This window comes from Micrasema longulum, unplaced genomic scaffold (assembly GCF_059751315.1).
Source record: "Micrasema longulum isolate JH-2025_06_02 unplaced genomic scaffold, ASM5975131v1 h1tg002263l, whole genome shotgun sequence".
Lineage (NCBI taxonomy): Eukaryota > Metazoa > Arthropoda > Insecta > Trichoptera > Brachycentridae > Micrasema > Micrasema longulum.
In genome coordinates this window covers 229,616-254,777 of record NW_028279421.1, presented here as the reverse complement: position 1 = coordinate 254,777, position 25,162 = coordinate 229,616, and the positions used below count along the sequence as shown (strand labels likewise).

The window sequence follows — 25,162 nt, the reverse complement described above, 5'->3', positions numbered from 1 at the left end:
ATTCTCCATCCCTGTTGTTATTTGTTAATCTTAATGACTCCCGAGGGGGTGAAATCCAGTCTTTTGTCGACGAATATTTGGACAAACTCAAATATTTCTTGATAATAGTTATACATATAATGGTTTTTTTTTAGTACTATCCCAGGTATCACTTTGTACAATTATTGCAGTATCATCTGCCTAAGAAACTAATTTACCAGGGACAGCTTTATTACAAAGATCATTAATATATATAAGAAACAACAAACGGCCAAGAACCGTTCCTTGTGGAACTCCGTGTGTTACAGTCTTAGTATTACTAACGTTTAGAAATTCGAATAAAGTTTAGAAATTCACCATATGTTTTAAACATCATCAAAGCATCGTTACATTATTTAACTAAAAAATATTTTGATCATATGTTTTGAATGTATTAACATATCTAAGTATTTCTTTACATTGGGGCTATACATTGGCTAAGTCCGTAACTGTTTCCTTAATTTCTATAGTGCTGCAGAGCGGTCGTGTTTTGTTGACGAATCCAGTATTAAATGAGCTCTAGTGCTGTTCGAAGCCACTTTCTTGCGTGTGAAACTACGACCGAATAATTCGGTATTGTGAAATTAACTCCTTGGAGAGAAAGCTAAGCATTACTAGCGGATAACTGTCGAAATAGTGTTAAAATTTTGCATAAGTGGAAGAGTTGACATCAAAATATTCGTAATTATGTATGTGTGATACACGCTAGCTTAAACGTAAACAAATTCATTATTTTGGTGCTTTATTTTAGTAAGCATTATTTTATTATTTATGCGTTAGATCATTTAATAGGTATATTTTTATTTAGATTTATTTCAACAGAGAGGGAAAACATTTTTAAGAAGGGAATGTGGAAGTCTAGGCATTTACAGGGCTTATGACCTGTCATTGGCTGGTTTACGTGTCCTTTGTGATTTAAATGTGTGTTTCAAATTGTGGTTTAAATGTGTCGTTTTAATGCCTAGACTTCCATTTTCCCTTCCCAAAAATGTTTTCCCTCTCTGTTGAAATAAATTTAAATATAAATAACTCCCTAAGGGAAAAATCCAGCCAGTCTGCAAGCATTTGAACATACCCAAACATTGTTGAATTAACTTCCTGCTAAAAGAAGAAGTATAAAAATTAGAAAATTGTTTTCAGGCGTTGCATAGTAGGTGATTTGGTTCAGCCGGATGAATCTCACCCGCATAATAAAGGTTTCAGTTCTTTTACTTTACAAAAATCAACAGATGGAAGAGTTGAGGAAATGTGGATGTTCAAACATAGGCAGAATGGTGAATGTTACACCGTGTATAAAGCGGTTACTTAAACCAGCCAATGACAGGTCATAAGCCCTTTAAATGTCTAGACTTTCATATTCCCTCCTCAAAAATGTTTTTTCTCTCTGTTGAAATAAATTTAAATATGAATAACTCCCTAAGGAGGAAATCCAGCCAGTCTGCAAGCATTTGGACTTACTCAAACATTGTTGGCATATTTTTAGTTCATAACTTTTAGCATAAAACATTAGAAAAATCATTTTGCGGCGTTCCAACAGAAGCAATTGTACTGATGATTGAACAATTACAACGAAACGTAAACAAACTGTAAACTTTATGTAGGCAGTTTATTACACACTATTTGAGACATAAATGCCAACTCCATGGGACTTAACTTCCTGTGTTGAGTTGAAACGAGCAATTAGTTGACACAGATATAGACACATGAGTATATCATCACAAATATTATTTAGGATCAGAAACACAGCAATGAAAGTAATAAAAAAACAAATATATGGCACATCAATATGGCAAACAATAATCTTAAACATTCTGAAAATCATAAAGAAGTTTCTAACTCAAATCCCTCCCACCAAGGAAAATCCAGTCCTTAACTCCTCTCTTGAAAACAGTTTTTGTCCTTGAGAGCTTAATACGCTCTTCCAAAATATGAAACACTCTCAATATAATTTAAAATATCGTATAGGTTAGAAAAGCCGATTTTTACGACTTTCAACTAGTCAATCTTCAAATATTTGTTGAATTTAACCATTTGGGGTATCCAAAATAAAATAATTTTATTGGATTAAATTCTACTTTTTTGTATACACTAGTGTATAATGTGACGCGTTTCGTCTTGTTAGTACATTTTCAAACTCATACATTATCAAACAATAAGTTTGCTGATGTCTTAACAAGACGAAATACGTCACATTATTTATTCAAAATAAAAAATAAGTAGAATTACATCCAATATTTTTTTTTGATACCTTACCAAATTTTAATATGGAATTCTACCAATTAACTAACACAATAAAAAAATCATTTAGTTATACCAAGTCCTTAGTCCTCTTAGTTTTCTGCATCCATCTACACTCGCATCGTACATGAAAAATGATTTTTCAATGTGGCCTTTGTCAAAAAAGTTTTTTGTGTTTTGTCCGTTATTATCATGTCAAGGGATTTTTTATGACATGTCAAAGTGATTTTAGACTCGAGTCATGCAATTAGATTACTTAAATATACTTGGGAAATTTGCCATCATCAACATTCTTATAAGGATTTTTTAGTTGAATTTTTAAGCCTTATAGTGTCGGATTTAGTGAACAAATTTTCTTGCTGATTATGCAGCTTTTAATATTAAAAATATCACATACTACTAATACCGATATAAATATATGAAATCGATTTAGAATAATTAATTGTACTTCCAAAATCAATATAGATATTGTAGAGAAATGTTTTTCTATGTAAATTTAAAAAATAATATTTTTTTAAACACGTCTCTAGAAAAACGCGACATTTTTGGCCCTGATAGTTGTGACGTCAAAATTCATGATAATGTTCTAAACAAATTTGAATGAACAGGAACAAATAAACATGAATCGTGACGTATTAGGGGCGTGGCCAATGGAATGACCGTTTTTGCGCAAATTCAAAATTACAAATTTTAACATATATTTTATTCTACTAATAAGTAACATTTTTTTTACTGGGCAGTATTTCAACATCTTTATTACTTTAAATATGTAAAATTTAGATGTTTCCCTATTGTGGTCACAATGGCATTCTCACTTTGAAATTTATCAAATTTGACTAAGGACTTGGAAAAATCACTCTTCAAATATTTTTAGCCGTTATTTCGCTATCCATTCACTCTACATGTCCAAACCAACGCGGAACAATTTCTTGGTGTTGTCGATTGTCGAGAGTTCTTATAAAAGCACTTAAGCACGTGTCTATCTTGACATTTGTGTACCTATTTTTAAAATTTAATTTTACCTAATTTGTCGTCCCAACTAGACAATAGTCTGTTCTAAGGCTAAAAAATGAGAATTTACTGGTTTGCAATGGAACATAAAAATTATAAAGGTAAAAATAACACTAAGCATCAAAGATAAATTCGAAATTTATTTTGTGTTGGATTCGCTGAATATCCTGGGCTGGTATTCTGAACGGAATATCGCGCGAAGAGATCACTCTGTTAGCGTGTATTTAGTACGTAAATACGCGTTAAAAATGCGTTTTCTACGCGTGCTTTTGCGTTCAGAATACCACCCCTGGAGTATACCATACATCTTTTTATAGTCCTGTGCAACAATTACCGCATCTTTCTGGCCATAAGACGCACTTTTTTACTCTGAAAATAAGAACAAAAATTGGGGTGTGTATTATGGTCCGATGCGTCTTATCCTCCGCAAAATACGGTACATGAAAAAGAAAAAAAAACAGAAATATACTTGTAGTAAACCTTGAATTGAATTTCGACAGCTTTTAATGTCTGAGCTTTAGAATATTCCGTCTTTTGATTATGGTAACACGATGTTACATCACCGCGCGCAAAGGAATTATTTACCACAGTCTTTTAAGAGTTGAAGGCAGTTTATTAAACATTATTTGAGACATTAGTCCCAACTCCATGATACTTAAAGTCCTGTGTTTAGTTGGGACGAGCAATTATAGTCCTTAAAATATCTTGATGAAAATGACAGCTGCCAAACTAATGTCACTAGTGATGGGAAATTACTGATCACTGATTATTTACCGATCAAATCGATTTTATCAGTTTTTTCGTGCACACATGTTTCCGCACTCTGTTTCCGAAAATTGATATAAAAACGCTAAAACAAGCCTATTATAGTGTGTTTAAGACAATTATTTACTAACATATTACAACAGAGATGAAGAACATTTAAGAGAAGGTAATATAGAAGTCTAGGCACCTACAGGGCTTATGACCTGTCAATGGCTGGTTTAAGTGGCCACTTTACACACTGTGTAACATTCACCATTCTGCCTATATTTAAACATCTATATTCCTTCAATTCTTTCATCTGTTGATGTTTGTGAAGTTAAAGAGCTGAAACCTTTATTTATGCGGGTGAGATTCATCTAATTGAATTATTTCACCTACATACTAGGCAACGCCTGAAAATGTTATTTTTTCAATTTCTGTACTTCTTCATGGACCAGGTGGATTTATCAACAATGTTGCCAACAAGTTTGCCCAAATTTTTGTAGACAAGGACTGGATTCAACTCCCGGGGGAACTGTTTATATTAACATATTACAACAGAGAAGAAGAACATTTAAGAGAACATTTATCATTTAAGAGAAGGTACCATCTCTTAAATGTTCTTTATCTCTGTTGTAATATGTTAATATAAACAGCTCCCCAGGGAGTTGAATCCAGCTTTTAAAGTACTTTCATCCAAATATTTAAAACAATATATTGTACAAAATAAGAACAAAAACTAATATAAAAAGTAACCCGCGGATAAGCCTTGACTTTGCATTAACAAAAATGCATGCTAGTTTTAAGATATTACTCGGAAAAAAAAAACTTGTGAAATCGAGAACACATTTTTTTACGAAACTTTAATATATTAAACTGTGAATTCTCGGGCATCGAAAATATCTTGCGACGTTTATATTTACATCTCTCCATTATATTCTAAAAGACCACTGGCGCTGCTCATTATCGAAATACCTTGAAAACTTGTTTGGAAGTCGATTTTAGCACAAGAAAGTAGTTTTGATACCATAATATTTACATATGAGTGTTTTTTTTCATTTTTCACAAGTTTCATCTTAAAACACGGATTTAATCGTGTTTATTACGTGTGAATTATATCCGTCATCTTTTTAGATGGTCGTTAAGGATTAAACGTCGGAAATCATTAAGTAAGGAATGTCAATGTTTGTTTACAAATATTTAGCTAGAACAATCACATACTGGAACCAAAATTCTTTTCAAGTCCTTTTTTTAAATAAAGAGAACAAAAGGGCACAACAAATTAGTCAATAATGTATTCTCCTTCATTATTTTACCAAAAATTGGTCAATAATGTATTCCCCTTCATTATTTTACAACAAATTGGTCAATAATGTATTCTCCTTCATTATTTTAAAAGAAATTGCTCAATAATGTATTCTCTTTCATTATTTTACAACAAATTGGTCAATTATGTATTCTCCTTCATTATTTTACAACAAATTAGTCTCGACCATTTGACATTAAAAGTGTTATTCTAACCTCAAATAATGGGAATTAAAATAATTTTATTACTCATTAATATGCAAAATTACATGTACTACCTACATAACTATACGATTTTCAGCAAATTTTACTCACCGTGACAGAGGATCCTTACGAAAAAACTCAAAAAATTACATTAAAACTGTCACTTTTTTTCGTAATAAATTTTCACCTGTTTTTTGCGGTTATACGACATGAAGTTAGTAGCGTGTTTCTAATTTTGAGAATAGTTTAATATTTTATCAAAATATGTTGTCAAATTCATTTAATTATAGTATATAGATACCATATGCCAATTACAATGGCAAATACCAATTAAATTGTAATGATTGTGATTCAATTTACATTGTAAAAACTAAAAGAAACTTTAATATTATAGTAAAAGAAGCTTAAGGTACCTAAATAAAGTTTTTTTCTGAATTCGCATACCAACTGATAGAAAATAATCATGATTTCAAAAAGACACTGGATTAAAAGTTCTTAAAGCTGAAAATAAAATATTAAATTAGACAACTTGGAAATCTTAGAAATTAAAAAAGCGATTCATAAAGATTAAAAAAATAATAAATAACCGAATAAACAATATTTCCTTTAGTCTACTCTTGTCTGGTTTTAAAGATCGTATCCCTCTCACATTCTGCTTCCCATCCATACAAGACAAAAATACTCGATGTGTTAGCTCCATACGCAGCATAATATTGAGAAAATATTGATAACATAAAATAGGATAGAATTCATTAGTAAGTATACCATGATAAAAAAGCCATCTTCAGGGAAAACATCTTTTCCCTGAAGATGGCTCCTGCAATGGTAGCCGAAACGTCGGGTCAATTCCAACATACACGGTATCACCCAAAAAAGATACATAATATTGATAACAGTGACCGTGAAAACCTTCGCACCTATTTATATTTGAGAATAATTGAACATAAAAACAAAGTGGCTAGTATTTAACTAGGTTATAATGGAAAAGAAAAATAATGCTATAATTATACTTTATAAATAAAAAGTTTTTAGAGCAATATGATAACTTAAATTATCTAAATAATACCTTTATTTTATCAGTTGGCTGGAAGAAGTAACCAATTGGCAATAAATCCGCCAGTGTATAATTTATTTATTTGAAAAAATAAACAAAAATACGTATTCAAGAAAACAAAGTTTAATTCTGTACCTCAGAGGCAGACGGATGCAAATCCTAACGTCGAATGTTCAACAAAAGCTTAAAGAATCTACTTTCTCTAAGAGATTTCTAATAATTTATAGGATTCATTTGTATTTTCAATATCTAAGTACACTGGTTCTTTCAATACATGACTTATATTTCTTCAAAATCAATGGACATTATCATAAAATTATAAACTCTAATAAAAAAACAGAATTTTGGAAAAAAATTGATCGGAACCAGCATGAACACAATCACAATACTAGAGAAAAGAACAAAATTAGACTTCCATTTAGGAAAAAGGCAAAGTCACAAAATTCAATTTTATTTAAAGCAATTAAAAAGTATTACGAAATGGAAAAAAATATTTATGAAGAAAAAAACATATCAAAATTTAAAATAATGGTCAAGACATATGTGATAAACAATTTATAAATTAAATATATTTGCAATGTTATTATTAGAACACACATAACAATATGTATGATATGTGTGCCCTATTTTAAGATTTAAATAAATAATAAAAAATAAATTGGATGCGAAAATCGAAATGTCATTCCATCAAATTCCGGATTTGCATCCGTCTGCGTCTGAGGTACAGAATTTAATAATTTATTTTTTTAAATTCATTACTTTTCTAAAAAATAATTAGTGAGAATACATTTTAATTTATTAACAGAGTTTGTATTGAAAATATCAAATATTTGTTCGAACTTATTTCCATGCCTATGTATCCTGGATATAGGTGAATGCATTTGCAAGTTGGTTTTTTTTTATTTTTTTATAAAGGAGTTGCTTCATTATTTACCTTGCTTATAATATACAAGGTTATAATTTAATCGGGTTGTGGTCCCGTGGCTAGTGTCTCGGACTCACAGACCAAAGGTCCGTGGTTCGAATCCCACTCTACCCCAACTTGATTCCATTTTCTAATAGTGAGTTATTTACTACTCGTTGAAAATTCAAAATTAAATATTTGGGTAAATCATAAGAACGCAAATATTTCTTTTTTATAAAAAAAAAAAAAGTTTATATTTCGAAAGTAGATTTTTCTGCAATTAAATTTCTTTAAATTTATCTAAACTGTTGGGATCAGGAGGGATATACTAATGTGGGCCAATCAGGAACTTCTCAGCAGTTGCTCATGTGGAGAGGAAACTACTCAAAACTCTTCAGGAGAAGCCGGCCTGTTGGCAGTAGCCAACAGGCCTTCCGTTCCACTAGAAGAGTGTTCGGCATTTTGTTCCCTACTTTGGTTTATTTTACCAATTGCCTGCACTATATTGACCCATGTATGATACTACCTCTCGTGTGAGTTCTTTATTACCTATCACCGATGGGATGTCGCATAGATCTTCACCCAAGCTTCTGCATCGCGCCTCCGGCTGTTGTCTTTGAAAGCTGAAAAGGGGGCAATGCATCAACAGGTGAGGGACATCTTGAGGAGTTTGAAGCGATGCAGGTAGCTCGTAAACCCACCATGACCCGTAAGCATCTGGGTGAGCTCGTAGCCAGCATTCTGCATTCTCCTGAAATCATAGCCATGGAAAATGGTAGGGAATAACATTTTAGTTATACTTCCGGTTTTTTTTTTCGAAGTTGGCTCTGGAGTTGGATATGTAAATAACAATATACAATGCGGTACGATTTAGGCGGTGGTACAACATAAGCAACTTTCTCTTATAGGTAATAATAATAAAGACAACATTGGCACAATAAACCATTATTTTAAATATTCCCGCTATGATTCATATTACATAGTATATTCTTTCTCTCTCTCTTTCATTCTCTTTTTCTTCGAATATTTTGTTATATAATTATTGACGCGTGTGATTCCTAGTCAGTATAATTTCAGCCAATGAAGTAGTAACCTCAAAACCGGTGACGGTGGACGAATAACTCCAAATTTAAGTAGTTTAAACAAAATTATAATCAAAGAACATTGACTAAACTTCAGTGTGTTTATAGCCATTTGTTGACCAGTGTAAAATGGACAAAATTCCTCTAGCTCTCGTGGTTCTAGCCAGTTTGATTATTGTGGATGTCACTGACGGGTCCAACAGAAGAAGATTTGACCGCAGACCACCGATGGATCCTGATGCTCTAGTATTCCCAGATTCTGTCCATCACACCCTAAATACAAGAACGCATCGTGAAGAATGGACACCTAAAGAAGCGAATTTAACCTTTGGACAGGTATGTTATTTTCATATATATATAGATTTTCCTTTTTGCACCTAATGGTGCATAAGGCACTGAAAGTGAGATGAACACTCTTACGTTCAGGTGCCAGTCTTAGGACTATGAAAATTTCTAGTGTAAAAACACATTTTTAAATAAAATTATATTTAAAAAAAAATTGCATGTGGTTAGTAGACAAACAGTTTCTACACTGATTTGTTATCTTTATATACATAATTCTTCTGTACGATTTACGTGCGGCTTTTTTCGTAATAACGATTTTTGTGCTGCGGATGTTCGTAGATCTTAAAATCCTCAATCTAATCTGTAAAGAAAGTTAGGAGCATAAATATTTTATTCATCGACCGACCAGGGTAGCGTTCGACGAGAATGCATGAACTAAAAAATTGAGAGGACGTTTTTTTTTGCACTAAAATATAGTTTGTATTTAAATGTTTACAAACAGCATGTTTTGTGAAAAAAAAAATGTTTTCCCTCTCTGTTGAAATAAATTTAAAAGAGTAGTGTTCTATATAAGAAAAAAATATAAAAAAACAAAAACAATCAAATGTCTACACATAATTTACTGTTCTTTTCCATTTTTTTTTTATGTAATGAAGGAGAAATTAAAAATATACGAATTCTCCAAAATAAGGCCACGAGGATTATACTCAAGAAATATTTATTCTAATATAGATATAATGCACAAAGAAATTGGCTTGCTCACAGTAAAGCAGCAAATTAAGTATAATGTAGCAATTTTTAAACATAAAATAATTAAGGGGATGAATAAAATAAAAACAATAATATAATTTAACCAACAATGTCATAGATATGAAACAAGGAGAAAAAAAGATAAGATTACCAATGAGGAGAAAAGCAGAATCTCAAAACTCATTGTACAAGGGATTGAAGCTGTACAATGAGTTACATGAAGAAATAAAGGAGATAGAAAAAATCGAAATATTTCAAATTAAATTGAAAAAATATGTTATTGAGAAATTTTAATAAAAAAATTGTGATATTATTAAAAGTTTATATTAGTTCTTAAGATGTTATGAACTAACTTAATAAAGCATAAATAAATAAATAAATAGACAGAAAAGTGATTCCTCAATCTGGTTAACGACCTCATAAGAGTTGTAAATGCCTAAAATTTCAAACCAAATATGGAAAATAAATAGATCAACACTTTTGAATACCCAACTGGTAGTTCCGGCTTTATTTCCTGCGTTCGCACGTTAGGAATTTATTATTATTTATATGGTAAACCACAATTGTATCCTCAATTTGTATAATTTTTCCTCATAATTTTCATGGAGTATAGTATTAAATATTGACATATTAAAATCATATTTTTACGTTTAAAGTTATTTCAACAGAGAAGGAAAACATTAATGAGAAGGGAATATGGGCGTCTAGGCATTTACAGGGCTTACGACCTGTCATTGCAGGTTTAAGTGGCCACTTTACACACTGTGTCACATTCACCATTCTGCCCATGTTTAAACATTTACATTTCCTCAACTCTTCCATCTGTTGACTTTTGTGAAGTAAAGGAGCTGAAACCTTCTGAAACTAAAAAGGTGTTTTTCATCATCATCATCTTTCTTACCTTCATATGCAACAAAAATGATCAAGATACGCTGCTATTGGTGTACCAATGCAGTACCTACCCTATGCACCATTAGGTGCGGAAAGGGAATGGTGGTGATGATGAGACATAATTGTAATGTGAATGACGCCCGTTAAAAGTGACATTTTTCTAATGATTTGACAGGTATTCCGAAACATGTGCACATGTTAGGGGAATTCGAGGCTAGTGACATCAAATTACGTAGGTGAAATCGAAAGTTAGCACTTAACGTAAAATTAAACGAATTGTAACAGATGATCGAGATACGTTGCATTTGATTGAATAATAAAGTACCCTATGCAGCATTTATGCAGTAAAGGAAATCCGATTTTACTTTATAGAAAATTGAAGATAATTTCGTGAACTTCTCATTGAGCTAGGGTTTCCTAGGACAGCGGTGACCGTATCTTAACGGCCGTAGTGAACGGTGATGCGGTGGACAGCCGTCGTAACGGTGACTAGAGAGTGGTTTCCTAGGAAAACGGTGTTGATAAGATTTAACAACACCGTTTTCCCAAGAAACCACTCTCTAGTCACCGTAACGACGGCTGTCCACTGCATCACCGTTCACTACGGCCGTTAAGATACGTTCACATCATGCGGGTGAGATTCATCCGGCTAAACCAAATCACCTACTAGGCAACGCCTGAAAACAATTTTCCAATTTTTATACTTCTTCTTTTACCAGATAGTTAATTCAACAATGTTTTAGTATGTACCGACGCTTGCAGACTGGCTGGATTTCCTCCCTAGGGAGTTAATCATATTTACATTTATCGCAACAGAGAGGGAAAACATTATTGATAGTTTCATTAGTGGATAGGTATTTTATTTTTCATATCTTTAACAATTGAGTATCAAGACGCAAAAGCTAATTCTTAGAGTTATGCTTCGGTGTCCTCCGACTTACCAATCTGAACCATTATTTCAATTATTAAAGGTACTTGATATCCGACAAATTTATACCGAGAAAGTATTGTTAATTTTTAGGCGACTACGGAAGGAGGTCCCAACAGAATGCCTATACGAGGTTTTCGCATAACCTAAACTACTCAATACCAAGAACACGTACGAAAGATGAAGATCCGTAATTGGATTTTATCGAGGGGTAGAGACCACTGTATAATTAACATATTACAACAGAGAAGAAGAACATTTAAGAGAAGGTAATATAGAAGTCTAGGCATCTACAGGGCATTTACCATTCAGCCTATATTTGAACATCTATATTCCTTCGATTCTTTCATCTGTTGATGTTTGTGAAGTTAAAGAGTTGAAACCTTTATTTATGCGGGTGAGATTCATCTAATTGAATTATTTCACCTACATACTAGGCAACGCCTGAAAATATTATTCTACCTCTCTAATAAAGTAGATACTTGTGTTTAGAGAGGGAGTTCGTTTCACATTTTTTTTTTATATAAACAAAGTAAATTAAAACAAAGTAAATTAAAATTAAAATTAAAATTAAAAATAAACAAGGTAAATTAAAAATAAAAAAATAAACATTCTTTGGTATGGAGTCTAGGAAGGTGTGAGTCTTACATGTTTTTTAATTTTAGTTTTAAAAGTTTGATATTTTTTTATAGATTTTAAGTTTTCCGGAAGTTTATTAAAGTTTTTTTACCTATGTACGTATAATGGTTTAACGCTGCTGTTGTTTTACATCTGTGCAAAATTAAATTATTAGAAAATCTAGAGTTACTTGAATTTTGCACTTCAATTGTTTTTTCATTAAAAGTTTGTAAGATAGAGGCTTTATTAAAAATTTCTTCAATTGTTGGTATATTAAGTTCTTCGAATACTAGTTTTGATAGGTAAGTTCTGGGCTTTTTAAGAATTATTTTTGCAATCTTTTTCATCTTGCAAACCTAATAAATTACATGAGAAAGTGCGGGTATTATCCTTGGCTCTAGCCGACCGAGTTTCTCCAGGGTATGCTTGGCTACAACAGTTTAGAGACTAGAAGGAATGTGTATTTGACTACACATTTTTATTGATTGTTGCGCGGTATAGTCGATAATCCTGAGATTATAAAGAGCGTTGGTTTGCATGTTCCCGATAATTATTTAAGACAGCGTCAGCACAGATTGTTTCATATGTCGATCTACAGGACCACCCTGCCTGTTGGAAGGGCTACCTCTATGCTGAACAACATCGCTCTGGATGTTGATCTGTTCATTTATCTGAAGGGGTTTTCCGGAGCAAAATTTCGTACTATTTTTACAAGAGTCTCTTTATGTATTTTTGTCTTTTTATAATATGTACTTCTTGAATTTTAGTTTTTAATGTAAATGTTAGTTTGAATAAATTAATTGCATTGAATTAAAATATTTTCTTTTTTATGATAACAAGCCAATTAGATTTGAAATAGCAGAGTAGAAGACTGATTTACCAGTTTACGTTATTACGATACTCGTGTGACATAAGACTAATTATTAATACGGATCATTAAAAAATAAAAACCTCCATTTAGGTGGTATATTCATGTACCATTTTGTTTAAGGTGTCATATAAAGGATTAGCAAGCGTGTCGCAGATATTTTTTTTATTTTTTTATTTGAAAATTTATTTTTTAACCCTTGCGGATTATTACATTAATTTTACAAAAATGATATATACATTTTTTATTCATACTCCGTTGTTGAAAACAACTTTTACATATTTTGAAAAGTTTGTCTGAGTCTTTTGTTTAGGTTTGTCTGGTAGTTTATTTTATAATATCAGTCCCTGGTTTATTAGTCTCGACTGTCTTTGTCTTGTTTTAGAAAGTTGGATATGATATTTTTCTGATATTCTCGTATTATGTCGATGTTTACTACAATATTTTACAAGTTTTAGTTCTTCGTATACAATTACATTAGTTGCTAATTTATGGATACATTTTAATGATTCTAGTTGAATGAGTTCACTTATATTTAATTGCTCAGTTTGTTCAAAACGTTCTCTAGTTGCTGTTAGATAAAGAAGGTCATATACTAACTTTAATATTTTATTTTGTTGTCTTTGTAGTATGTTTATATAATTTTGAAACCCTGTTCCCCATAGTAGTTGCATATAACATATTTTAGTGTTTACATAGGCCTTACATTATAATTTTTTCCATTTTTGGAACAAAATTTTTGATTTAAAAAAAAGACTCGATAATGTCGCTACTTTGGTAATTAAATTGCTGATATGAATTTTCCATGTCAATTGTCTATATATTGTTAGTCCTAAATATTCAACAGTTTTAATTTTAATAATTGTTTTAAGATATTTTAAATGGGCTTTCTGAAAAAATTTAAAGGTAACCACTCAGAATGATTTTTCTCCCTATGGGTGACTCTATTAGGTTATTACTCTAAAGTTCTATGGGTGTTCTATCACCACATTTTTTGCCTCGAGTGTCTGTCCACCTATATACTTTTTTTGCTATGCGCAAAGCAGCGTGGTTAGAACAGATTTCTATTTACAGATCCCTATTAAGTCGCTTCGGGATTACCTGTATGAATTAATTTGATAGAAACCAATAAATTCCCCGAATCAAACGTTTCTCGTTTTTGCTCTATATAATTAGACGCGTTTATGTTTATTCCAATACTCAGAAGTGCTAATTTGAATTCTAAATAACGTGAATTGCTGGTATAAACCCGATCCAAGACTATTTTTTTCACCTGCATACATATTCTAAGAACTTTGATAAAAAAATTAACGCTTTTCTAAGTAGGTTAGTAAATTTAATGTAATCATGAATAAATTACATGATAAATAGAACGTATTTTTCAATACTATGTATTTTTTGGAAAATAGTTTAACATTTTCCCTTCATTGTTTAAGCCCCGTGGTAGTATTGCAGACCCACGGATCAGAGGTCCGAGGTTCAGAGAAGTTAAAATTTATGTTCAATTTTTTTATTTTTTTTATTTAACTTTTTGTACATAATGTTATTTGTACATTAGCGGGCTTATTGCCAAATTTCAATTTCTTCTAACCAACCAATAAAATAAAAGTTTTATTTTTATAATTCAAGTTACAGAACATATTAAATTCTAACTATGTACGATACGTGCACAAATGTTGAGATATGTAAGGCTGAGACAAGCATTATCGACAAAATCAAGAAAGATAAAATCGATTTGATCGGTACATGATCAGTGATCAGTGATTTCCCATCACTAGTGACATTAGTTTGGATGCTGTTTGTTAATCAAGCTATATTTTAAGGACTATAAATGTTATATTTTAGTAAAATCACTTCTTCTTTCGGTGCCTTGTCTGGTCATTGCAGAGAAAGCATTTCTGGACCGCGCTACTTTTATGTGACTACCAGAGTGGTTTCCCGTTGCCTTCTGGTGGATTTTTGCGTCGGGGTTACCTTCCCTTAGCTGGTGGCTTCTGGTTTGGAGGCGCCAGAATCTCGTATTTCATCCTCTCGTTATCTGATGTGATCACACCGTTATGAGTGTGATCCCATTGCCCAGGATTCACGACGTGGACGCTAACGAGCTGGACTAGTCAGTAGTGTTGCCGGTGGAATGCAACTGGGCGTTCGCAGCATTTTAAAGAATCACATCCTCCAGCAAGATGGGACTCACTGACACTTTGGACCTAAAATCACTACATAAATTCTTTCATCTCAAAACTCATTGTACAAGGGATTGAAGCTATCCAATAAATTACCTGAAGAAATAAAGGAAATAGAAAAAATCTAAATATTTAAAATTAATTAGAAAAAATATGTTATTGAGAAATTTTGTTGAAAATATTGTAATATTATTTAAAGTTTATATTAGTTCTTAAGATAAGTTTCTTAAGCTTTTTTTCTTAAGCTTCTTACTCAATAAAGCAGAAATAAATTTACCTGCCGACCGGTTTCAGACCATGACTGTTGTTTTTTTGTTACAGATGCCACTAGACCTTGCTCGAACATTCAACGATGTTCAGGATATGGAAACATTTATAAACCGATTTGTCGCAAACAAAAATGATATCCATCGAGAGAATAATCAAGATATTGTTCTTATAAACGGTAAATATAATTTTCCAAATCGGCCCCCGTTAGAGAATTATATTATTAATTTATTACAACAGAGATGAAGAACATTAAATATAAGAAAATATAGACCACTTAAACCAGCCAATGACAGGTCATAAGCCCTGTAAATGCCTAAACTGCCATATTCCCTTATTTAAGGTATTCTCCATCCCTGTTTTGATTTGTTCTTCTTTTCCAGGTAAACTTTTCATTTGCTTTCGTATTTATTCTTAATTAAATAATCTAACTTTAGTTTCATAATTTTTGCTCGACACCTATTTTTTATGTTCTGCATTTAATATCTTGCTCATATTTTTAAAAAAACCAGAACGTAACTTATTTTTATTTTATTTGTTTTTTTAATGTATTTATAAATGCATCTACACCATACATCTCACAATGTATTCTAGATTTTGTATACCCACGCACACGTCATGCTAATGTAAGATTTTTTGTTTTTATAAATAAAGTAATATATTATATAATTTAAAATGTAACAAATTTGAACAAAAAAATGTAAATAAATGTCCAAGAGGACTGAAAACTTAAAAATGTACTTTTTTAGCATTCATCTTTTATATCCTTTACCCTACATTAAGAATCCTGATTTAAGACGCCTATTACCTTCTATCAAATGTTATTCATATCTGTTGTAATATATTAATATCAATATTGTATACATTTATATACTATTAAGCATGTTGTCCAGATCTTTATTGAAATATATTATGTTTATAAGTAATTTTTTTTTTTTGTACTGTTTAATAATATGTAGTACGTGCTTCCACTTTTCATTCTGTTGTATCCCAACTCAACACAGGGCTTTTGGCCTCACAGAGTAAGGAATACGTTATTATTTTTTGTAATATATGCATTTGTATAAAAAAAAAAAAATTAAAAAATAGCTCCCAATGGGATTGAATCTAGTTCATGTCTACAAAAATTTTAACATACTTAAAATATTATTCATTATGTTATTATTAATTTAAGTTTAAATTTGTTTATTTTAACCGCTGTCGACGGCCAACTGTGCAAATAGCGTCGCGGGTTCGATTCCCGCCAGTTGCAAGAAGATTTTTTTTTTTTCTCTTTGAGGAAGTTCAAAAAATATTTTTAACATATTTTTATAATCAGCGCTATGATTTTTCAAAGTTTTGTAACTACTCCGCCCGAGACGTTACAAGTTCTCGTCGGTAAGTTCTGCTGACTGGTGCGTTGGCTTTCTGGAATCTGGAAATCTATCACAAAACTAATATCGGTTGATTAGGAAGAACTTTTATTTTCATACTTTTATAAGAAACTTCGTCGTACAATAAAATGCTTTAATTTTTACCGCGTGTAAAAAAACATTTTTTGTATCCAATTTTACGTATCACTGAACTTCCTCATTGGTCTGGGAGTTGTGGTGTATTTTTTATAACTTTCTTCCTTTTCCTCTCTTTCTTACCTGCTAACAATCCTCTAAAATAGAGACTTAGAATTTTTTTTAATTTTTTTTTTATTAAAAACTTTGTAAACATTTTTGCTCATATTTAATATTTTAAATCATGGTTTTGTTTCAGCTCGACAAGATTTTGACGGCTTAAAACCTTTATCAGGTATGCATATTAAATTTTAACTTCTTGTCCGCTTCCTAGGCATAGCATATGGCTTCCACAAACTTTCATTAAACCATTGTGGTGACGCAAATTATTTTTTACACCTGTACCCCTACCCTTAATTTAGAATAAAATCGCCTATTCAAAAAAAAGTCTAGTGGTGGGAACATTCGCCTTCCATGCTTAATGTCCCGGGTTCAATTCCTGGAAGAGTCGACAATTCTTGATGGAATTCCATTGTAATGATTTAATCACCTATATTTACATATAAGTTACTTATCAAAAATACTTTGTACACTTCCACTTATTTGTTCGACCAATTAGCGCTTTCACCCTCTAATGGGCATCTTCAGACTGGTCACTGGTGTACCAAGTATTTTTAATTAGTAACTTAAATAAAAATATTTGTCGGCCTCGTGGTGTAATCGTCAGCGCATTTGCCTACCATGCAAGAGGTCTCGGGTTCGATTCCCGACATGTTTGAAATAAAATATTATTTAAAAGGGTGTTTTTATACTAGAATATTTCATAGTCCCTAGACTGGTACCTGAAGCCTGAGACTGATCTCTTTACCTTCATGTAACAAAAATGATCAAGATACGCTGCGATTGTTGTAGCAATGCAGTGCCCTATGCACTATTAAGTGCGGATAGAGATTGACGATGCTGATAAAATTTATGTTATTACATCATATATAAGGTGGTTTGCACTTTATTTTCTTTTCTCAAATGGAAAATCTCCCTTTTACAAAAAATTATAATTCTAACATATTTGGCTTAATATTTTTTTCTTTTTAAACATATTTTTTTTTATACACAAGTTTTATAAAAAAAAATAAACCTAAGAATTATACAAGATTTATATTTAAAAAATTAACCTAAAAATTATACAGCATATTCAGTAGAAAGTTTAAACAATTCAATATTAAATGTAAAAACAAAACTAAATAACAAAACATTCTACAGTAATACAACAAGAAAATCATAAGTACTGTTCCATACAGCTGGGCAAAGTGAACAAAAAACTGTTCATATTATGAAATGCATGAATAAATAAATATAATTACCATTCACCATCTTTGAAAAAGTTCAAAAGGTTTGTTCCTTAGGAACAATACCCTACACTAAATATATCAGATACGCGGGAATAACTATTGCCGAGTTCATGAAGTCATTTTATAGGAAATTATAGGAAAACTGTAACGTAATTTTTAAAATCAAATAGTCACTTATGTTAATCAATTAAAATAATTTGTAATAACCTGTTAGTAATAATTTATTTTAACAACTTTCGTATCAATCATAGAATTAAATTAAGCTAGCCAATTTGATAAAAGTCAATGATAAACTTTTTTTTCTTTATTCGTGCATGTTGTGTTCGCATATAATGAGGAAGTTCAGTGTTTTTTTTCATTTTTTTTATTTGTTAAAAGACTGTTCAACTAAGTCAAAAATTATTTTTTTTAATTTTTACATATCGTATTATCGGCGCTACGATTTTTTAAAGTTTTGTATTTCTGAAATAACTCCGCGTGTGACGTCAGAGGTTCATTTCCGCTTATTCTCATTCAGTTCTTCCTATTGGTCCAGAAGCGACAAGCAGACCGGAAATCTTCCATAGCTCTCAGATCATAGGTTGATTCACATGAACCAGTGACGTCATTTAAAGTAGTGCGTTTTTATCAAAATATTTTTTATTATTTTTTCTGTACATTTTCAAGAAACTTTGCCTTACAATTTAATGCTCTAATTTTTACCCCGCGTAAGAAAACATTTTTTGTATCCAATTTCCCGTAGGGCTGAAGTTCCTCATTGATGAACAATATAAAAATTTATAATTATTATACCAATGTCATATGTATTGTATATTTTTTGTGAACCATAATAAATTAAATAAAATAAATATTAGCACCATTGTGCACCTTTATTATTGCACAGCAATTATTCTTAGAAACTTTGTAAATATTTAAGTTTGTTTGATAATGTCCTAACAAGACGAAACGCGTCACATTGTACAATCTTGTATAAATATGTTTTTAAAAATAAAAATAGAATTTAATCCAATAGTATTATTTTATTTTGAATACCTTACTAATAATTAAAATAGAATTCTACCAACTAACTGCATTCGCAATAATTAAGTTGAAAGTAATTACCAATAACATGTCACAAACCCTTTAAAAATGCTTATATTTAAAATTCCTCTTAAAAAGATAATTTAATGAATATTTCCCTAAAATTCTATCAAAAAAATATTTCCTTTTCAATGGTTTCGTCAATCAAGGATCTTGGCATTACTTTAGATAGTAAACTCTACTGTCGTGGACACATTGATAATATTGTAAACAAATCTCTCAAACTTTTTGGTTTTATCAATAGAATGACGACGGACTTCAAAAATATTAATACCATCAAAATTCTTAACTGCTCACTAGTTCGACCCCATCTAGAATATGCTTCTCCAATTTGGTCTCGATTCTATGGGACTCGTGTTGACCATATCGAGTCTGTCCAACACCGTTTTATAAGAAAAGTAGCATGGTTGCTCGGATTGCAAAGGGATTCATATTTTGAAAAATAACAATCTCTTAATCTGTCTTCATCGGAAAAACGTAGAACTGAGATGGACCTTATATGCACTTTCAAAATACTTAATGCTATAATTGATGTCCCATCTCTGTTGCAATCAATTTCTTTTCAAGTTCCCAACCATGTCACCAGAAGTCAATATCTGCTATTTATTCAATCTTCTATGAACAACTTTTATGCCCCAATGTCCAGAATGTGTAAATTAGTCAATTCGTCATATAACTTGGAAGTCTTTGGGATAAATCTTCCGGCTTTTCGTAGATCTCTTCGCCACTAAAACAGTGTGAGATGTAGATGGATTGGCATGATTTAGTTCGAAGTTGTTTATGTTTATCGTGTTTATGAACATATTGTATACCATTATTTTATTGCCCTTGTTTGTCCTTGCTACATAGTTTTGTGTTCTTTTTGTTCAGTTTCTTGTATATTATGTTTCTTCGTGTTAAGCTAGGGTTTCCTAGGACAGCGGTGCCCGTATTTTAACGGCCGTAGTGAACGGTGATGCGGTGGACAGCCGTCGTAACGATTACTAGAGTGTGGTTTCCTAGTAAAACGGTGTTATCAACACCATTTAACACCGTTTCCCTAGGAAACCACTCTCTAGACGACGTTACGACGGCTTCCCACCGCATCACCGTTCACTACGGCCGTTAAGATACGGGCACCGCTGTCCTAGGAAACCCTAGCTTAACCTGTAAAAAAGTAGAATCTTTCTATTTTTGGCCATCTGAGATACAAAAAAAAACTAATTGCTGATGTTTTTAGCATAGCCCGCTGTGGGAGGCATCTGTTTTTTTTTATTATTATTTTATTTTAATAGTATAATTATAAATTTTTACAATTTAAAAAAATATTCACTTGTTATATTTTTACTAAAACTAAAATCCCACCAAGCCACTTTCTGTAGCTTGTTGGTGAAGATATTCATAACATATAGAAATAAGGACTCGTCAGCAGAGGTAAAATTATGCATGGGCAATAAAAGATATCAATGATAGCTGGACACCAAATGCCGATCACTCTTCATGTTGAGAGAAAGGTCAAGAAAACCAAAAATTTCTCGTTACAGAAGTTGTTAGCATGGCCAAGCCCGCTTCCTGCATACCCGAGATGACAGTGGTCCCGTTGGTGCCGGCAGGTCCCCAGGACTCGGGAGTGTTCCATGTCCCGTCCTGTACACGCGTACCGCGCTGTGGAGGCTGCTGCAGCAACCATCTGCTCTCCTGCCAACCCACGCTCAAGAAAACCAGAACTTTCAAGGTAAAAAAATTTATGTAAAGCATAATTTTATACATTTTTATTTGAGACAGCGTAGAACGACTCAAACTTTTAAGTTACTGTTGATTCGCACAGTTCGCTAAGTACTCACTTTCTTCACGGCTCTACACGTTAGCAATTTTTAAATTTATTCCACCTAATATATTTTTACCTTTTTCAGATTTACGAACTTACCCAAAAGAAAAATTCTCCATTTTACAAACGATACGTGAATGTAGATGTTGAAGAACACGTCATGTGTAAATGTGACTGCGTCGCCAAAGAGACGGTATTTATTTAAACTTGAAATAATGTTTTAATCCTTAATTCGAGAGTTTTGTACAATTTTTGTTATCAAATATGTTTTTCTCATTCTTTAAGTAAATGTTTTAATGGGTAAAAGAGTAAAACATGTTTTACAATGTACATATTATCAAGTCTAAATCCACCCTAACTTCTAAAGACGGCTATACGCGCTGGTCAATACGTCCGCGGTTATGTTGACAAATACGTATTAGCAAACGTGTAGAGGGAAGTACAGTAGCCGGCATTAAATAAAGGACATCGGGAAAGAGACTGCCGGCCTAATCGGCTTTGTAGAGTGTCGTCTTTGTCATTCATACATTAATACAGATTTTGGACTCGTACGACAGAGACGACGCTCTACAAAGTCAGCAGTCTCTTTCTTAAGCCCGACGTACTTTATTTACAGCCGGGTACTGTATTTGTTGTTGGCAGAGGGGGCACTCGCGCTTGCACATGCGCTGGCACGTGATCCGTCCGATGTCGGTTTGTCAACATAGATCGAACGGCGCTGCGCTGGCTGAGCGGTTGTAAACGCGTTCACGCATTTGCCGAGCTTTTAGTACGCATAGAATTAATAATATACCAGAAAGCGCGTAGAATCATATTTGTATACATCGCACTGAGTCCAAAAGTCTGAGATCTCACCTGCGCGCATGCGTGAAGTAGCCGCGTAATGTTATCAGACCGCTAACAATAATAATAATAATAATAACGCTAATAGATTTGTGAGCACCCTGACATTTCATGATCACATAGAGGCAACCAGTGGTAAATCATTGAAGATGTTAGGATTTGTTCTACGTACTGCCAGGGTTTTCGAAAATACCCGCGTGCTGAGAACTCTTTACAACTCCTAGATGCGAAGTAGACTCAAGAGTGGCTCGATGATTTGGGGGTCACGTGAACTGAATTTACTCTCTTATGATGGAGAAAATCCAAAATAAGTTTTTTAGACATCTCTACATAAGAGAGTGCGGGTATTATCCTTGGCTCTACCTGACCGAGTTTCTCCGGGGTATGCTTGGCTACAACAGTTTAGAGACTAGAAGGAATGTGTATTTGACTACACATTTTTATCGATTATGCGTGGTCGATAATCCTGAGATTATGATGCACATTGATTTGTATGTTGCTGATAATTACCTAAGACAGCGTCAGCATAGATTGTTTCATATTCCGATATACAGAACCAACCTGCCTGTTGGAAAGGCTACCGCTATGCTGAACATCGCTCTGGATGTTGCTCTGTTCCATGTATCCGATGGGGTTTTCCGATGCGGGATTCTCGGATTCTCCTACTACTTTGACAAGAGCCTCTTTCCTTTTTTTCTTCTTTTTATTAAATGTACGTCTTGAATGTATTTTTGTAATGTATTGGATATTTTTAAATAACTGAATTGAATTTAATATTAATAGTCTAAAAACGATTGATTGTGTCCGAGTCCGTTTATTATTAAACATTAAATTTTCTCCAATGATCAACTTTACTTGTTTCGTTTACCAGGATTGCATCAGCTACCAGGAGTACAACAGGAACGAGTGCCGATGCGTGTGCGCCAATAACGGGACAAGGCGGGAAAGGGAATGTGTCATGGCGGGCCGTTTGTGGAACCCGGCGTCGTGCTCTTGTGAATGTCCATTCACAACAGAATGCTCCACAGGCGCCTACTTCGACTCTCACTCCTGCTCCTGCAAAAGAAAATAGCGCCCTTTTTTTAATTAAAATAAATACATACAATCCAACGATGTATATGGGGTGGGGGGTTTTGGGGATTTGAATCCCTCCGTGACAAGTAACAGTTTAACTAACTTTTGTTACACTGTTCCAGCAATTGCTTGTACTAGTTCACGCTGCTCTAAACTGTTATTTAGAAACTGTTTCACAAAACAGTTTAATTTGTAAAACAGAAACTATTACTGCTACTCATCGCCCAATCTAAACGCCCATCTCTAGTTTAGATATAATTATTCTACTCCGTGTCCGGATGGATGAAAAATACAAGTAGGTGTGTGTGAAACAGAACCAGAATCCTGGACGAGCATTTTTAACTCGATGGCTTGTCTCAGGTAAAAATTCTGAAAAAGGAACTCAAGTGGAGATACTTGAGGTCCTTAGTTAGATTCCTGGATAAGTGGACATGAAATATTGATTGAATATGTGGTTTCATACTACAATGTTTAATTTTTCCTGAACTGAAGCGTTTGACTGATCACCTCGCCCTAAGGCGATATACACTAATGTAACAGGTGATTAATATAGTGTATGGTGAAGATGCTGTGAATTATTGACTAATTTGTTGTAAAATAATGTGAAGGAGAATGCATTATTGACTAATTTGTTGCATTTTTTTTTGTTGTGTTCTCATGTTTTCTTCATTTGGAAGGACACGACTAAAGTCTCTTCATTATTACAAGAATCTCGAAATAAACTAACCAGCCGCGTGATACCCGAGTATTTAATTTCCATTTATATTTTATTTTTATTTATATTATATTTTAATGCAGTGTATATGATTATGTACTTATGGGAGGAATAGTGAGCGGCGATAGCGGGGTGGTCCGCGGTCGTTCGGATGAATAATAAATATATAAGCGAGAGACCGTGGATCGCTTTACTGTCGCTTCTTGCTGAGCTGCCTGCGGGTGCGATACCCTACCGTTACCACACCATAATGTTACAACTTGCATCTATCTTGGTACGGGCTTACCTACATAGATAGATGCAACAAAAAAACATAATATTTTAAATATACAGACAACATTTATAGTGGGGTGGGGCCAGGAAAAATGCTATTCAAACATTAGAAATTGCACAAAAGTGTGTTCTTAAGGCTCTACTCGGGGTCCCTATCAGGACACCTACAGCTAAGGTGTTTGAACGAGGTGTTATGAACGTCAGGCAACTATATGCTAAGGCACTTCTCGTTTACACTCATAAACACGGTGGAAATAAAATTTACAATACTAGCTATGAAACGCGTCTTAAAACAAAACAGCTATACATGGCACCTAAAATGACAACATCATTTGGTCAAAGGAGTCAAATATACCTTGCTCCAAGAATATATAACAATATACCATTTGCCACAAAAGTAGATAAAAATCTTGAGCAATTTAAATTATTTGTAAAAAAATGCTTACTTGATTTGGGTCCCGAGAACTGTCTCGAGATGGTCACCCCACCAAAGCAGTAGACTTGTTAATATAAAATTATTTTTGCATTTCATGTTTTGTATTTGTATCCACACAGTGTATCGATGAATATATGTCATATACTCGTATATTTGGCATGTGTGCGGATGTTGGGCCACCGGGAGCTGACAGTAGCTAGTTACTTGACCTAATGTCTGCACAGTAGTTAAGCATGTGAGCTGTACTAATAATATAATTTTATTTTCTTTCTCTTTCTTCTTCTTTTTTTTTCTCTTACTCTATTATTTATGTACATATATCTGTGTGGATTTAAGTATGAATATGTATTATTTTATCTATATTTTTTTAACACCATTAGTAATAATATAAAATCATGTAAATAAATGCCTTGACACGGGTTGTGCCCAGTGAGGTATTCATATAAAAAAAAGTGTTATGTAAAACATGAAATATTTTTTTTTTTTTCAAACATTATAATTAGGGATGTAACGATTCCGATACCGATATAATCGGCGGGCCGATATATCGGCATCGCCGATTATATACAACCGATATTAAGAGTTTGAAAAGCGCGCGAAACGAACAACGTGCGCGCGAAGTTGCCGCTCTGACGTTCACTCTTCAATCTACAGGTATTCAGGCAAAAATAATACTCATCCCGTTAATTACGAATATGAACAGGAATAATGTAGATAATGTTCCTGTAGAGTCACAAAAAAAAACAAA

General features: G+C 32.7%; 1 protein-coding gene across 6 annotated transcripts; it reads left to right on the top strand.

Moving 5' to 3' along the window:
• Window positions 1-520: 520 nt before the first annotated feature.
• On the top strand, window positions 521-23,728 carry LOC148272638 (vascular endothelial growth factor A-like). Of its 6 annotated transcripts, none has more exons than XM_088239773.1 (7): window positions 521-768; window positions 8,556-8,896; window positions 15,405-15,528; window positions 17,097-17,132; window positions 20,790-20,980; window positions 21,159-21,266; window positions 22,788-23,728. In XM_088239773.1, the coding sequence occupies exons 2-7, from the start codon at window positions 8,690-8,692 to the stop codon at window positions 22,986-22,988; spliced, it is 867 nt and encodes a 288-aa protein (XP_088095899.1). In that variant the 5' UTR covers window positions 521-768; window positions 8,556-8,689; the 3' UTR covers window positions 22,989-23,728. The 6 variants fall into 6 exon arrangements, with proteins under 6 accessions (XP_088095899.1, XP_088095905.1, XP_088095900.1 ...); XM_088239779.1 differs by having other exon boundaries at window positions 522-707; window positions 8,669-8,896; XM_088239774.1 differs by having other exon boundaries at window positions 522-707.
• The last annotated feature ends 1,434 nt before the right edge of the window (window positions 23,729-25,162 follow it).

What these genes read in the sequence shown, in the direction of transcription:
- LOC148272638 (XM_088239773.1), top strand. Translation starts at nt 8,690, where the DNA reads ATGGACAAAATTCCTCTAGCTCTCGTGGTTCTAGCCAGTTTGATTATT. An exon ending in AGAAAACCAGAACTTTCAAG is followed by an intron (nt 20,981 to 21,158) that starts GTAAAAAAATTT and finishes TACCTTTTTCAG; the next exon opens with ATTTACGAACTTACCCAAAA. An exon ending in ACTGCGTCGCCAAAGAGACG is followed by an intron (nt 21,267 to 22,787) that starts GTATTTATTTAA and finishes TTCGTTTACCAG; the next exon opens with GATTGCATCAGCTACCAGGA.